The sequence below is a fragment of the Mesoplodon mirus genome, assembly GCF_964341445.2.
Source record: "Mesoplodon mirus genome assembly, chromosome: 3".
NCBI lineage: Eukaryota > Metazoa > Chordata > Mammalia > Artiodactyla > Ziphiidae > Mesoplodon > Mesoplodon mirus.
Window position 1 is genome coordinate 24,113,965 of NC_138978.1, and position 16,778 is coordinate 24,130,742.

The following is a 16,778-nucleotide window of genomic DNA, read 5'->3' on the forward strand; positions in this document are numbered from 1 at the left end:
AAGTGTCATCCAGCATCCTTGGAAACTGCCAACGAATGCCCACGAGAAGAAAGAAGTAGCATAAAGTTTGGGTAAGGTACAGCTGCCTGTCATCACAGGCATTAGCCCTGCCTGCTAACAGCTGGCAGTGACAGAATCAGAGGCCAGTGTGCTCACTTTTGTCCCATAATGGCCTGGCCTCAAAGCCAAGGTCAGGATCAGCTACTCTGTCATTCCCCTAAGATTAGGACCACGGAAAGTTTGGTGTCTGGAAACTGAGTTACTGAGAGATAGCCAAGGCCATCTCCAGATGTGGCAGCAAAGCAAGGCAGCTACAGAGAAAAATGAGTCGTCAGGTTGCTCCAGGGAAGTGAGTGCTCCGTGAGAACTCCCAAACGTCCTTCACATCTTCAGTGGGAAAATCACTTGCTCCCCTTTTTGTTCAGGGAGTTGGAGCAGCCCATCTTTTTTAAAAATAAAATATTTATTTATTTATTTTTGGCTGCATCAGGTCTTCGTTGTGGCACGCCGGATGTTTCATTGCGGCGCACGGGCTTCTCTCTAGTTGTGGCGTGCGTGCTCCAGAGCATGTGGGCTCTGTAGTTGCGGCACTCAGGCTCTCTAGTTGCGGTGCGCGGGCTTAGTTACCCCACGGCATGTGGGATCTTAGTTCCCCAATCACGGATTCAACCCGTGTCCCCTGCATTGGAAGGCGGATTCTTAACCACTGGACCACCAGGGAAGTCCCTAACAGCTCATGTTTATCAAGCTTTGTGCCAAGCACTATAAAATCCATAGGGTAGATGATATTATCATCTCCATGAGGACAAGGACTGTGTCTGTCTTGCTTAGTGTTACAGCCTCATCCCCGTCACATAGTAGGCACTCCTATTTCACTGAAGAAATCAAAAAGATAAAACTGTAATTTAATGAAGGAAAGAGTAGGTAGGAGCTGTTAAGACTTTTCTCGGCATAGCCCGTAAAGACTCTTAGTTGTGTGGAAAAAAAAGGAAGAGAGGGAAAGAGGTAAACCTGAGAAAGATTCAAATACTGTGGGGTGGTAAAAAACAAAACACAACAAAACAGCCAGGGAGGCTGAAGACCTGAATTCAAATCCCACCTCTGCCCCTAGCTGTGTAACTTCAGGCCAGCCACTTCTTTCCGAGCCTTAGTTCCCTCATCCATAAAATGCAGGTATCAGGTTAAACAAACGGATTTATTCACTAGTTCCTTACTGAGTACATACAATGTGCAAAGCATTGTTCTAAGTGCTGGTAACACTTTGGTGAACAAGGCCCCTGCTCTCATAGAGCTTACATTCCCTAAGAGGAAAACAGACAATGAAATGAGTAAAATTCATGGACAGGACAACCAGGTGATAATAAGTGCTATGATGAAAGCAGAACAGGGTGGTGGGATAGTACAGAGTGGCAGTTGTGGCTGGGTAGACAGAGAAAGCGTCTCCAAGGAAGTGACATTTCAGCTGAGACCTGAGTATAGTGCGTTGGCCAAAGAGGCGTCGGCAGTGAAGCATTTCAAACAGGGGAAACAGCAAGAGCAGAGCCAGGCAAGTTCAGAAACAGAAATGCTGTCTCTTACATTCTAGGAGTCTAGAAACAGCGATGCACCGCTTACATTGTTTAATTTAGTCCGGGATTTGTATTATGAAACCGTTTCTTGGTGGTGTGGCATATTTGCTTCTTTATGGAAGTGGCTGGGCGGTGTAGAATCTTTTGGGAGCCCTGGGATACGTCCCTGTCTCTCCAGCTCTCCCACAGGGCTGGCCGCTCAGCTGGCTCCCTGTGTAGATGCAGGCTCCATTTTAGCTGCAGACTCTAAAAGCAGAGTGGAGAGAGCTGCCTCCTCCACTACTTACTCACAGCCTTGAAGGCCCAGAACCCCTCCCACCCCACCTAGTCCTCTTCCATTCTGACAAGCCAGAGCTTTGAGAGCACAAGATTCAGCTTCCTTGTTTTCCAGTTGGAGCAGCAGCCAGAAAATGAAACAGGAAACAGAGCGGAAGAGAAGGGGGGTGGGTAGTAGAGAAGGAAAGGAAGGAGAGATTGCAAGAAAGTAGAGCTGAAGAGATGGACAAAGTTCTACCTCTAAAGGGTGACAGTCGAGCTTTTAAAAAAACATTCTGATGTGTCAAAAGAGACCCCTGTCGTTTTTACGAACAGATTTTTGAGGGAATTTGGTGTGAACAGAGGGAACCTAAAGAATGCATGTCTTTTTCCCTTGTGAATTCACAAAGGAAGGATAGTTCATTTCTCAGTTTTGTCTCTGCAAACGCAGTACTGCTTGGAGCCTCACAGACTTCTAGAGATTCAAGCCACAACCTTAGGCCCCAGGCACGAGTGTGCCCCACGGCTCTGCCGATTCACTCACATCCCTCCGGAGCTGAGAACAAGGGTGTGTCACCGAAAACCCTGGGGTTCTAAACTCCATTTTTCCCCTTCTCCTTCAACACACCACAACTAAAACGTGATTTATCCACCTTACACACAACAAATACCTGAGGGCAGTTCAGGTCCCAGGGCCTGAAAGGAGCTATAAAGAATCAAAAGGCACACACCCTGGCCCCCAGAGAACTGCTGTGGGCTCGCTGTCTTCGCCTGGAGCGAGAGCAACCACCTCTTTTGTTCCCACCCACAGTAGTAGCTGTTGCGGAAGATAAAGCCCTCCCTCCGCCAGGGCTGTGGCCAGAGGCTAACCCAGACCCTAGCTTCGTTTGGAGGGCAGATAACTGAAACCACAGGCGGCTTTGGAATCCTGAGAAACGAGAAATCCACCAACGGAGAAGGATTTATTATCTATTTCCTTTAAGGAGGGTGCAAAGTTGTTCTAACAGTTTCCGTTACAGGGTTCCCAACCGGCCGCTCCTCCCGAACAGACAGTTCTGTTGAGTTAGCTTCTTTCTTTCTTCTGCTTTTTTGGGCCCACTTTCTACGAGAGAAACTGCTTGAGTAAGGAAGGAGAAAGGAGTCCTGGGGGGCGTTCTCTGAAGTTCCCTTCACCGCCCTCGTCAGTCACGGGAGGTGGGGCTGCGGGGTGCAACGGGAGCGAAGGTCCCGAGCAGCCGGAGGAGGGGAAAGTCGGGGGGAACCCCCACTTTCTTCACGCCCAGGACGCAGGGGTCCGCTCCTGGCCACAGAAACCCCAAGCAGGCTTTTCTTTCCCTTCAGAGAACAGCTATTGTGTTCCAGGCCCTGTATTGAGCTGTTGTTGCCTGACAGCAGGGAAAGTGCGGCTCTGCCTTCCGTTTAGAGGCCGCGGGGCAGCCCCCAACTCCGAGGGCCTTGGCCCACACGGGAACTCAGTGGATGTTTGTGGGGTGCAACTGGGGCAAGAGCACCGACTCGGAGACAGCAGCCACGGCGGACTAAGTGAAGGCGGGGGGAAGGGGCTGAGGAACCCCTGGTGTCACCAAAGCGGGAAAGTGCCAAGGCGGAGGGGCGCGGAGGCTCCGGGTTACGCCATCCATACCCGGCTCGCCGGGACTCAACATGGCCGCCGCGGCCGGGGGCGGGGCAGCTCCGAGTCCCGGCAGGAGCGGGGCGGGGCCGCCATCAGCGGAGCCAGTACGCAGGCGCGGCCGCTCGGGGCCCCGGATGGAGGAGCTATGGTTCGGGCCCCGCCTGGGAGGTAGAGACCGGCGGGCGCTGGGGATGCGGCGCCAGCTTGGGAGCCTAGGAGTTCTGGGGGGAGGGAAGTTGTCAAACGGAGGCCGAGGGAAATGAGGCGGAGGCCGCCGAGAAGCGAGGAGCCCCGCCCCTCCGCCATAGCGGCCTCCCAGGGCCGCCTCTTCCGTTACAGCCTCCCGCCCTCCCCTGCCTTCCGGCCCCAGGCCGGGCCGGGCCTCGCCGGCCCCCTCGGGAGTAACCTCTGAGCCGTGGCCCCTTTGGGGAGAGGAGATGCCCAATCCCCGCTTGGGACTGTGTCCGAAAGGCAAGGGCTAGAACGGGCTTCGGACCCGGCTAGGCTGGCAGAAGGCGGCCCCTGCCTCGCGGCGGCCAGCAAGGCCTCTGGTCCTGAGGACCCTGGGTCCGAACACCACCACCCATCCCCCGCCGCCCCCGAGGATGTTAGTCTTACAGCCCAGGATATGAGTCCTGGGCTCCGATTCAACAGGTTTTCCTATCTGCTCAGATAGGGCCCTCCCTGCCCTAAGCATAGCCAGCAAGAGCATGCGCTGTTACTGGACAAGTCCTGGGCTGGGAGTTGGGAGACCCTGGTTGTAATTCTGGCTCTGAAAGAGCGCATCCCCTTTGGCAGGAGTGACGTCTGGTGGAAAGATTGATGTTTCAGACAAAAAAAACCCCGACATTCTCCTTAAATATAGCCTTGGGAGTGCCACTTGACCCCAGTGAGCCTCAGTTTCCACATCCATAAAATGGCGATGGTAATTACACAGGGTCTAATGAGATCTCTGATGTAAAAACTCTGGAGAGTTTTAGTACTCACCTCTCTGGGGCATATTCATCTCACGGGAAAACAGAGTAAAACAAGTTGCTCTGTAAGTGTCCTGCCAGTTCAGAGGGTCTGTGATTTCGTAAACGGGTTGTTGGGAAGTGAAGCCCGCAATTAGCTGAGAGGGAGAGCTCACTGGCTTTATTTTTGTTTTCACATGGTTTACCTGTGAACTAAGTGTAGGCTACAAGTCATCTGTGATCGCTGGGTCTAGAGCTTGACTCTGGAGAAAGGAAAGGAAGAATGGAAGCCTGGTGAAGAGGCAGAGGTGGGTTCCGTGCTTTTCTTTTCCCAACTCTTCTGCATGTGGGTGGGAAATGAAGGAAGGGGAAAAGTGAATTCACCCTAGGATGGAGAACCAGCGGCCGTGTAAGGTTGGCTGTGCTTGTTTCTACGATTCCACTCGACTCGGCGAGTCAGATGTTGGCAGTGTTGGGGGGATTTCAAAAGCTTGCCTTTGAACTGAATTTTGATGAGCAAACCGGTGTGGCGTTTGTGGCCCCTCCCTTCCTCCAGGCCTCCTGGTGATGGAGTAAGCAACAGGCGCCCCCTTGTGCTGAGAGGAAAGAGAACTGTTGCTTATGGCCAGTTTTCTGGAGAAATTGTATTTTCCTGTGGCTTCTGTGACTTGGTCGTTTTGCTCTCAACATGAGATATGGTGGGAGGAGTACTTGGAGCAGGGATTTTATATCCAGAGCCAATGAACTGGTGAAGCCATATCCAGTGCTTACTACTTACACTCAATTAGAACACAGGCTTAAAAGGCCTGTTTGTAGTGCTAGGCCCTGGGGATATAGTTGGGAGCAAGATAGACAAAGCCCCTGCCCTCATAAACAACCTAAATAAGCAATAGCAATAAAGACGACAAGGCAGAGTGTAATGAGAGCATATCACATAGTCTAGTGAGAGTCAGAGAATTCCAGAAACAAGTGATAACCTAAAGGTTTGATAGGTGTTAGCCAGATTGGAGAAGAAAGAAAAGTCTTCCAGGCCTCCCTGTTAATTTCTCAGTTCTAGTATTTTTTCCTTTAGGGTTAGTTCTTCACCCCAAGTTGATGAGCTGCCGCTGATGCTCTTGCCCTTCCTTCTGATTTCCGACTGGTTCCATAGGAGCCATTGCTACTTCTTTTAGCACAAGGAATTGTTAAAGAAAAAAAAAAAAAAAAAAAAGCCTTAAAGTGCATTCCTTCCCTCAGAATGGCTTTGCAGTTGTTTATACATTGCTGCCATTCCAACAAAGAGATGGGAAATAACAGTTTTCCCCATCCCTAGTAGTCGACTCTGTCGTCCCCCTAAGTTTGTTTTAGCAATGTAGGCTGGCTGAAGTCCTGCTGAGTGGTGGTTTTCTTTTCCTTCTCCACTTAATTTAACAGACCAGCTGAACACACATCAGAGAGCTTAACTAGAGTGTGTAGTCATTATGGTCTTCCAGTTCAGTTCTATGCCCCACTTTTGGGACTCTGGTTTGGGACCTAGTTTATTATTCTGGGCAACAGAGAAAGGGCACACACTAAATAACAGCGACCACAGTATAGATTTGGTACTGCTTCTTCACACTTCAGTCCATTTCACCATCGTGACAATTTCATGAGACAGGCAAAATAGTCCGATCTCATTTTTTTACAATTTATTTATTTATTTATTATAAATTTCTTTATCTTTGGCTGCACTGGTCTTTGTTGCTGCGCGCGGGCTTTAGTTGCTGTGCGCGGGCTTTAGTTGCTGTGAGCAGGGGCTACTCTTCTTTGCGGTGCGCTGGCTTCTCATTGCGGTGGCTTCTCATGTTGCAGAGCACGGGCTCTAGGCTCATGGGCTTCAGTAGTTGTGGCACGCAGGCTTCAGTAGTTGTGGCACGTGGGCTCAGTAGCTGTGGCTCACGGGCTCTAGAGCGCAGGCTCAGTAGTTAGGGCGCGTGGGCTTAGTTGCTCTGCGGCATGTGGGATCTTCCTGGACCAGGGCTCGAACCCGTGTCCTTGGCAGGCGGATTCTTAACCACTGTGGCACCAGGAAAGTCCCCCGATCTCATTTTATACACAGAGAACTGAGGCTTAGAAGAACAAAATGAGAACTTATGAATGACAAAGTCAGGACTTGAACCCAGGTCTTTAGTTCCTGGATAGGGGGCACTCAACAGGCTTTTAAAGGTTTTCTGTGAGCTTAGCTTTCCAGCCTCATGCCTACCGGTGTGGAACTTCCCCTACAAGAATACAGTGCTTCAGAGTACACCAAGAGGTTCCATCTGCCTTTAAGATGCTTTTCCCTCATCTGGAAAGTAAGGTGGTTAAGTTTGCCATAGTAGTCCTGAATGAAGCAGGGGTGATGTTTTCATGAAGAATGCTTTCAAGAATTTACTTTCTGCCCATGTGTGACATTTCCTCCTTGGGTTTTGGAGTTTAGAAGCCTGAGGGAGTTCAGCCCTGGCAGCAGCCCCCCTGAATTCCTGGTGGTGAGAGGATGTGGCCCCTGGACACATCCCGGAAAGAGGTCCTGGGGTTTGCAGTCAGCTGCCGTGTCCTGACTCTGGTGCTGCAGGTCAGTCTCTGATCTTTTGTCCTGAACATGCCATTGCCACATGACTGGGCTAGACGTTAAGAATAGGCCTCATCTTTCCCTTTCCCAGATGCGCCCCCCCGACCATGTGGTTAGAACTGTAGAGACCTAGACCACATAGCTGAAAAGTGGGCAGGACTCTTAGATATGACCTATTAATCTCTTATTTTATATTTATTTATTTATTTATTTATTTATTTATTTATTTTGATCTATTAATTTCTTATTTTACACATGAAGTAGCTGAGGCCCAGAAAGGATAAATGGCTTCCTTAAAGTCACAAGGCAAGTTAGAGAAGGACCAGAATCAGACCCCAGGTTTCCTTACTCTTGGGCTAGTGGTCTTTCCAGCAGACCATGATGTTCTGTAACCAGAGCAGGTGTGTTCTGGTTTAGGGTGTGACAGCTCAAAGCGTTGCCCTGGGTCCCCTGACCAGGAGACTGAGCGTTGCATCAGTCAGTTGAGTGGGAGAGAGGTGGCACTGTCCTGAGACCCTCTGTGTATATTTGTTTAGTCAGCAGTGTCTCCTACTCTTCCCCCAGCTGTGTCCCCTTGCTGTCTCACCCACACACAACCCCCAGAATGCATTTTGCAATTCCCTTTCCCCTCCAAGGCTGCTCTTGATACATATTTTAATCAAATTTCAGGTATATATGAACTATGTATGGTGCCTAGCACAGTGCCCAGTGCTTAGTAGGTCTTCAGTATCTGTTATTGTTGAATGTATGTCAACACCCTAGGGATGTTCTATTAGCATGTTATATGTGCCTTTCATCACAAGCACATTCTCTCTGAGGCTCATCGGTGGTTCCTTTGTGGAAAACTCCTTTTTTCTCTCCTCCCCCACTATATGAGGCATAACAGCCTCTGCTGGGTCCCAGGTTTAGTTAGACGTGTCTTCAACTTGGAGACTAGGGCTGTTACCTGTGACTGTCACTCCTGTCCCACTTGTTTTCACTGTTTGAAGTGGCCTGATAAAGAAACTGACCGAAAAAGGAAAGAGCCTTAAAAATGAGGTTATACTCCTGTTGCTAGGCTGGAAAACTGACTTGATGATGGCTTTGAACCAGCATCAGCTGAATGATTGACAGAACTAAGGGAGCAATACTGCGACTCGGCATCTGGGATAGGGTACCAGGACAGCTGGGTTCTAATTCAGATGGTGATTTGGAAACAAGTATGTTTCCTCTATACTGTTCGCTCAACCACCAAATTTTATTAAGTTCCTGCCCTGGTCAAAGAACTATGCTAGGTGGGAGTATAAAAAGTCACAATCTCTTTTCCCTTAAGTAGCTGACCAAATCTAACGGGGCAAAAAGACATTTAATAATAATGCTATTTCATTATCCTCCCCTCCGCCCCTTCCAGCTTTAAAGCTCACACCATCAAGTTATACCCCAGTTACCCTTTGTTGTTGCTGTCATCTCTGTTAGCGACAACTCATTCCTCCTCATTCCTTGAAGGTTTTAGCTCCTGATTCACTGTTGCTCTTTCCAGCACTACTGTATATTTCTTGGTGATTTCAACATTAATAAAGCTGATACATCTAACCACTATCTCCTATCTTTCCAGTTCACTCCCTCCACTACCCCAGTTCTAACGATTCTTCCACTCCCTCAGGACTTATCCATTGATTCTACCACGGTTTCACTGTCCCTCATCTACCTCATGGCTTCAGCTCCACTTCTTACCCAGCTTAGATTCCATGGTCCACCATGCATACACGTACAACTCACTCGCTCCCTTCTCCCTATGTCTTAATCACAAGACAAAAGCCCAGCCTTGGTTAAATTCAATTCTGTGCCTACTCCACGCATGCATCTGCCCAGAGAAAAGCATACAACTGTGTTAACTAGTCTCTTTGTATGCAATATCATTAACCCAAGTGAGTCCTTAGTGCTACCTGGCAATCTTAGTGTATTTCCCTGGTCCAGTCGCTCACCCATTCTCTCAAATTTTTCTGCACATCAGAATCAGCTGGGAGAGCTAAAAACAATCTAAACACCCAGGCTGTACCCCATATTGGTTAAGTCATCAATGTAGTGGCAGGAGGGAAACCCAGGCATCAGTATTTTTGAAACTCCTTGGGCGATTCCAGTGCACAGCCTATTTTGAGAACTAGGGTCATAGGTGACTTATTTTACACATTTTCCTCTTTTCTCAAGTCTCTAGCACCTTTTCCCCAGCTTGTTTTCCTGAGTGAAAATTCAGAAAAGTAGAAGCAATAAGAAGTAACCTTCTGAATACTTCCACCACAGCCATCAGCATACCTACATCTGCACCTCTGTGCCTTCACTACTGAAGGGTGGATGAACTGTCTGTCTCCTCTCTAAGGCCAGTTCCACCTCCATAGCAGATTCCATCCCCTTTTGCCTGCTCCAGCAATTCTTCCCTCTCTCGCCTGCATACTCAGTGGTTTCCTTTCCACTGGATATTCCCATTGGCAAACAAATACTTACCTCCCACGTTTGGAAAAAAAACAACAAGATTTCTCTTGACCCTACAATGTCATTCACCTACTACCCCATTTCTCTGCTTCCCTTTACAGGGAAACTCCTCCAAACAGTTGTCTGTATCTGCTGTCTGACTTCTCCCCTTTATCTGCTGAACCCAGTCCAAGCAGTCTTCTCTCTCCTCCACTCCACTGAAGTAGCTCTTGTCAAAGTCACCAGTGACATTCCCATTGCTAAAGCCAGTGGTCAGTTTTCAGTCCCCATCTTACTTGACCTATCAGCAGCATTTAAGAGCCGATCACTCCTTTGCTTTACTTGGTTCTATGACACCATGCTCTCCTGGTTTCCTCCCTACCTCACTGACCTTCCTTCTTTACCTTTATTGCTAGATCCTCACTCTCTTTCGAGCCTCTAAATGTTGACATGTCTGAGGCCCAGTCCTCAGATCTCTTCTTTTCTCTATCTGCACTTCTTCCCAGGGTGATCTCATTCAGTCTCACACCTTTTAATATCATCCATACACTTATGACTCCCAAATTTATATCTCTAGCCCTGATTGCTCTCCTGACCCTCAGACTCATATATCTCACTGTCTCGTTGACCTCTGCACTGGAATGTCCATCTCACACTTAACTTGTGATTCTTCCCCAACATGTCTGTTCCTCCTCATTTTATTAAATGGTAATTCTTCCACTGGCTCAACCAAAATCCTAGTTCTCCTTCATCCCACAGGCTCTCTTCAATGCCATCATCCCAGACCATCACGCAGAAGCCTTCTCTCCTCCTCGCCTCGCCCCCTCCGGCTCTGTGGACCGACTTGTGGAAAGTCTCCTGGGCGGCCTATCTCACTGGGATGCTGAACACTTCCTGTTCATTGCTGAGCATGGCTACCTGTATGAGCACAACTTCGCCTTCTTCCCCGGTTTCCCCCTGGTCCTGTTGGTGGGGACTGAATTGCTGAGACCCCTGTGGGGGTTACTGAGCCTACGGAGTTGCCTGCTAATCTCAGTGGCATTGCTCAATTCCTTGTTCTCCGTGCTGGCCGCACTTGCGCTTCATGACCTGGGCTGTCTGGTTTTGCACTGTCCCCGCCAGGCTTTTTATGGAGCGCTGCTCTTCTGCCTCAGCCCCGCCAATGTCTTCCTGGCGGCTGGCTACTCAGAAGCTTTGTTTGCCCTCCTGACATTCAGCGCCCTGGGGCAGCTGGAAAGGGGCCGAAGCTGGACTAGTGGACTCCTCTTTGCCCTTGCCACTGGTGTGCGCTCCAACGGGCTGGTCAACGTTGGCTTCCTCGTGCATTCTCAGTGCCGAGGCTTTTTCTCTTCTCTCATGGTGCGGAATCCTCTGAGACGGCTTTTGAAGCTGATGGGCTCTGTGTTCCTGTCACTGCTCACACTTAGCCTTCCCTTTGCCCTCTTTCAATATTACGCCTATACCCAGTTCTGTCTGCCAGGCTCAGCCTACCCCATTCCTAAGCCCTTGCTGCAGTTAGCTGTGGACAAGGGCTACCGAATCGTAGAGGGAAATGAGCCACCTTGGTGCTCCTGGGAACTTCCCCTAATATACAGCTACATCCAGGATATCTATTGGAATGTTGGCTTTTTGAGATACTATGAACTCAAGCAGGTGCCCAATTTTCTACTGGCTGCACCAGTGACTATACTGGTTGCCTGGGCAACTTGGACATATGTGACCACCCATCCTTGGCTCTGCCTTACACTTGGGATGCAAAGGAGCAAGAACAAAGAGACCCCAGAGAAGCCTGATCCTGGATTCCTCAGTCCTCGGGTGTTTGTGTACCTCGTCCATGCTGCAGTGCTGCTGCTGTCCGGCAGTCTGTGCATGCATGTTCAGGTGAGCTGGACTCCTGGCTGGGAAAAGGTGGGGACACAGGCCAAACCCCTTAGTCAGGGACAGGGAGGACTTTTAACTTCTCCCATTTGAGTGACCTGTACCTAATTTATTCATTCAACAACTATGTGGGGGTGTTTTTAGTGTGAGTCCCTGGGTCAGATCACTGAGGTTAGAACATAAATAAGTTAAGATTGCTGCCCTAGTAGGTCTTGTGGTCAAAATGGAGAGACAGACATTTAACAACTCATAGTATAGTGGGATGGAATTGGAGATATTTTTGAGGTAAAGTATTGTGGAAGCACAGAGGAAAAAGTAGCTAACTGGCTGAAGGAGGTGAGGAGGGCATCATATTTAGGCTGGGTCCTGAAGAGTAAGAAGAAATTCCATTTAAGAAGCAGAGGAAGAACATTTTGGACAAATGGAAGGGCATGTGCGAAGACAACGAGAGTTGTGAAAGGACCTGATCTGACTGAGTTATAGGAATAGCACAGAGGGTATCTCTGGGACCTTCCCCTAACATACAACTGTACCCAGAATATCTGCTTGAGTGTCAACTTCCTGAGGCACTCTGAGCTCTGGCAGGCGCTCTGTTTTCAGAGAAGCTATCTTGTGCACTGTTCGGTTGGTGGGGAGGATAGAGAGGGATGGGAAGGGTTTGATCATACATTCGATTTTTTTTGGTTCCTGGTTGTGGCTCCAGGTCCACCATAAACCCTGAGGATGTCTTTTTGTCTCCATGCTGGCCACTCCTCAGCAGTTTCTGCCTCTTGGAGGCGCACATTGGCTGTTTGTAAAGTTCTCTGAGCTATGAGACTAAGAGGCACAGGGGAAATAGAAAGGAGCACTCTGTGTTTGTAGCTGGATGAGTTACTAGAGTGAATGCCAGCGAAGCTTAGAGTTTCAAGGATAGATGAGGGAGGCCATTTGGAGACCTGGCTCTGAACTTCCCTAGAGGGACAGTGTTGAACCACAGGATCCCCTGCCCCCTTTCTCTCTGCTTTGCCATCCCCGTGGGATGAGGGAACCGTTTCAGGGGGCAGGGGATCAGAGTCCTGGCCCTGGGCTAAAAGTGGACCCCACAGACTTTTTTTTTTTTTTTTTGGCCATGCCACGTGGCACGTGGGATCTTAGTTCCCCAACCAGGGATCGAATCCACGCCCCCTGCGTTGGAAGCGCGGAATCTTAACCACTGGACTGCCAGGGAAGTCCCCTGACCAACCCCCCCATAGAATTTTTAGTATCAGTTGGCCCATTATTGTGGTAATTAGTGTGTAGCCATGTTTATTTGTGACATTGCAGTCACCTGGCTGGTGTCACGCACAGCTTTATGAGGCAGATCCTAAGCTCTGCTGAATGAATACCTTTTCCAGTGTAATACATTTCTAGTCCTAGAGCTATAGCTCACCCAGCAGCAGGGAGGTCCCAGGCTCATCCAGTTGGAGGCAGTGGCACTCCGGTAAATGTGTGGGTTTCCCCCCTCTTATGATTTCCAGGTTCTCACCAGGCTGTTATGCTCCTCCACTCCTATTGTGTACTGGTTCTCAGCTCACTTGCTTCAGGATCAAGAACCGCTGCTGAGGTCCCTAGAGACTGTGCCTTGGAAGCCTCTTTCAGGGGACTCCCCACCAGGACAAAAGGTCCCCAGAAACTCTATCATGGGACTCTTGTACAACTGGAAAACTTGTTCTCTGGTCACACGATGCATTCTAGGCTACTTCCTGACTTACTGGCTCCTGGGACTACTCCTGCATTGCAACTTTCTACCTTGGACATGACCTGGAGACTTTTAGGGGACAGGCTTGAAGCAGACTTAACCAAGGTCTGAAAGTACAAATACATGCTGGGGCTGCCTGTGCTGCCCTGGAACCCTTACTCTCTCCGTTAGAACCTCTCTCTCCTTGAAGGTTGGTTAGGAATGGGAGAAGTGTGAGCCTCCAGAGAGCACCTCTGGTCCTGGCTGTGGCAGATTTTAGGGTGGTAACTATTTTCTCTGTAAATGAAGAAATCTTATTCCAGGTCTGAAGCATACCTGGATCTGTCTTGTCAATCAACCATAGCAGAGACAGTCTTAAACTTACCACCTACCCACACGTAAATTTAAATGTAAATTATTTAAATGTGAATTTCATCAAAGGCTCTAGCTGACAAGCTGGTCATAGTCCACACAGTGATGGTGGAGGCCTGGACAGTGTAGCCTAAGTAAAATGGGACCATCTTTTCTAAATGGGACATTGTTTCTGATGATTTTTTTCATGATTTGTTCACTTATTTATATGAAAAACCATACAAAGATACGCAAATTAAACAACTTTTGATTATATCTGCAATTAATTACCTTTTTATTTTTTTAATTATTTTATTTTATTTTATTGGCTGCACGGCTTGCGGGAGCTTAGTTCCCTGACCAGGGATTAAACCCAGTCCACAGCAGTGAAAGCACCGAGCTGGACCACCAGTGAATTCCCATAAATTACCTTTTTAAAAAAATAATACAAATTAAGGGCTGAGACCCTGCCACGTACTCTGCATCCACACTTCATTTGGATATTAAAGGTCAGTTGATGCAAAAAAAATTAATACAAGTTACTTGGGGGAAAAAAGTCATGGTAAGAAGAACATTGCATGAGGAGGCAGGAGCCCTGGATTCTGGTCCTCTCAGTAAAGCCCCACTTACCAACTGTGTGACTTTGGGAGAGTTTTCAGAGCCTTAGTTACCTCTTCTGAAACTAGGGGAAAATTACATTATCCTACTGGAAAAAATATCCAGTTCTCCTCTTTTCAGCACTCTGAGGAGTAATTTCAGTGATGTTTCCTTTGAAGGAGGGAGAGCAGTGACACTTGGCAAATAAGGCTCCCTGTCCTGTGTAAGTAAGCCTGCCCAGGGGCAACTAAATGTTCAATGTGTGAGCAGCGACTGGTTTTCCTGCCCTGCCCGAGTGCCTGTGCTTTCCTGACTGGTAGGTAAGGGTCAGATGAGCCAACACAGCAGCAGGAATTGATAAATTGTAGGTAAGTCCAGGGTTGAATGAAATGGTATCTTCCTGGCCCCCATTTGGTAATGGGCTTGATTCTATAATTGTAGTAAAATCTTGACCCCTGCAGAGGCTCTGCATCATCACCACTCTTTCCCTGTTTGAGCCAAAAATTCCAACAAGCAGAAACTTCGAAATAGATGGATTGACACGCTCCCTCTGACCATGACTGAAAGCTAAACTTGCCAGCTGAAGGGAAGCTCCTGGCTGAGCCCCAGCGTCCCTCTGTTGGAGCTCCTAGTCAGCCTGGCCAATAAGCATTTCCCATCCATCGCCCCAGCTTTAGCACAGCTGAGAGAATTTGGTCCAGAGTCAAATGCTTCTGAAAATGTACACACAGATCGGGACAGCCCTCTGCCTTCTGCCAAGACACCCGAGTGCCCTTCTTGGCAAAAGATGATCACCCCTGCCCTAGTGTCCCTCCAGCTGGCAGAAACTGTTCCCTCCCTCCTCACCCACAGCTGCAAATCTGGGGACTTCCACCCTGTGTGCAGGAAGAGTTGAGGGCCTGATTCAGCTCTTTATTGTAGAGGTAGGAGTACTAGATTGTTTGCTCGCATGGATTGACCTCTTTGCCTCTTTTGGGGGGATAATCAGAAATGATTGTTTCCCTACTGGAAGAGGTGACTCAAACTCCGCAGGGTAGGGGGTGATTTCACTGCTTTGGCAGTCTCAGCTTAACGTTCACACTAGACCTCGTCACCCCCAGAAACAAGTGATTTCAAGGACCAGAAACCCTATAAATGCGAACCTCTCATTTCTCAACTAATACCAAGGAACTAAATCACTGTGGTATTTTGCAAAGACCATTCTGGTTACAGCCGATCATAGAGGAGTTAAGTGAGGACCCCAGCTAGGTGGACGTACCTGGTGTGACCTGGAGATGGACACGGTTTTCTCTCTGACCTTGGAGGGATCTAGTTCTCTAAGGATCTAAGGAATGGGCTGATTTTATGGCCAGCAGCTGTCCTTTTACTATCCTATTAACAGTCTTTAATAGCCTGCGAGAGGGATATGAAGGGCCCAAGGCAGGAAGCTTCCTGTTTACCCTGAGGTCTAACAATGCTGCAGCTGGGTTGGGCGTCTACAATTTCAGAGAAAAGTCATTTCCTTCTGAGACCCAGCTAAAACAGAAACCAGACGCTTTATGTACCTAGAAGTAGATGCTTTTTTTGTTCTTTAATGAAGGTGGGAGGAGAGGGAGCGTTTGACATGGCTTTACCAGTCCCCCTGAAAAAAAACATCACTTTTCTTGAACAGACCCTCTCACCCTCATCCAAAAAATGTATTGTGTGCAGGCTCATGGGATTTGCAACTGATTGATTCTTTCAGCAATGTTTATTATTGCCTGTTTTAGGGGAGTAAAGAAGACTCGCCCTGCCTCCTGTCCTCAAATAGCTGCCTGATAGAGTTTCTAGCAGAAACACAGGAACATTAATCAAGGAAAAACCTAATAAATTCTGGGGAATGAAGAGATACTTAAACTTCTTGCTCAATATTCTCTACTTGAACTTTTTATGGTGAGGATGAGTTAAAATTTTTCTTGTATGCTTGGGAAAAGGTAAGTGTGGTACAGAGTAAGTTCTGTGTAAATTCACACAAGATGGAGATCCCTCCCAGCTTGGAATACTTGAAAAGACTTTGTAGGGAATGGCCTTTGAGTTGGACTTTGAAGGACAGTAGGATTTGAAGTTAAGGGCAGAGAATGAATATAGGAAGCAGGAAACAGAACAGGACAGGGAGAGCTCAGTTTGAGTGGAACTGAGGTATTGTCATTATTGTGGTCTAAGCATTGAAGTCAGCCCCAAGCCCAGCTCCACTGTGTCCTAGCTGTGTGAAGGTGAGCCAGACGCTGAATCTCTAGACCTCTGTTTACTCATCTGTAAAACATGGATAATACTACCTACCTTATAGATATGAATAATAATATTATCTATCTCAGTTATGTGAGTTAAATGAAAAATGTTTAGAACAGTACTAACAAAAGAATAGCTGCATTTTGGACATGTTGAGTTTACAATGCCATCGGCACATTCATATGCCAGGAAATGTGGACGAGGAGACAAGGAGAGGGGTCAGGGAGCCATCCACACAGACATGATAATTATAGCAGCCATGATACTGGATGAGATTGTCAAAAAGAAAAAAATGTAGAGAGAGAAGGAGGGCCTGTAAAACCTTGGGCAAGTGACTCAACTTCTCTAAACCTGTTTTCTCATCTCTGAAATGGGGGTGACATCACTTACCACACAGAGTAGTTACGAAGATTAAATGAGATAAAGCACTAGCATAGCACGTAGCACATAGTAAGAACTTAGTGAATGGTAGCTATTTTTTATCATCATCATCGTCATCATTGTTATCGTCGTTGTCATTAAAAAACCAGAAACAAATATTATCTGCTGTACACAACATTGTAAATCAACTATACTTCAATTA

At 48.0% G+C, this 16,778-nt stretch overlaps 1 protein-coding gene across 10 annotated transcripts; it reads left to right on the forward strand.

The window, feature by feature from the left end:
• Positions 1-2,921: 2,921 nt before the first annotated feature.
• Positions 2,922-16,778, forward strand: PIGV (phosphatidylinositol glycan anchor biosynthesis class V). 10 transcript variants are annotated; one of them, XM_082615653.1, is made up of 5 exons: positions 2,922-2,945; positions 4,633-4,717; positions 6,847-6,981; positions 10,168-11,307; positions 12,801-13,625. In XM_082615653.1, the coding sequence occupies exons 3-5, from the start codon at positions 6,904-6,906 to the stop codon at positions 13,080-13,082; spliced, it is 1,500 nt and encodes a 499-aa protein (XP_082471779.1). In that variant the 5' UTR covers positions 2,922-2,945; positions 4,633-4,717; positions 6,847-6,903; the 3' UTR covers positions 13,083-13,625. The 10 variants fall into 10 exon arrangements, with proteins under 10 accessions (XP_082471779.1, XP_082471771.1, XP_082471774.1 ...); XM_082615645.1 differs by lacking the exon at positions 2,922-2,945 and adding an exon at positions 3,573-3,624 and having other exon boundaries at positions 4,628-4,717; XM_082615648.1 differs by lacking the exon at positions 2,922-2,945 and adding an exon at positions 3,680-4,110 and having other exon boundaries at positions 4,628-4,717.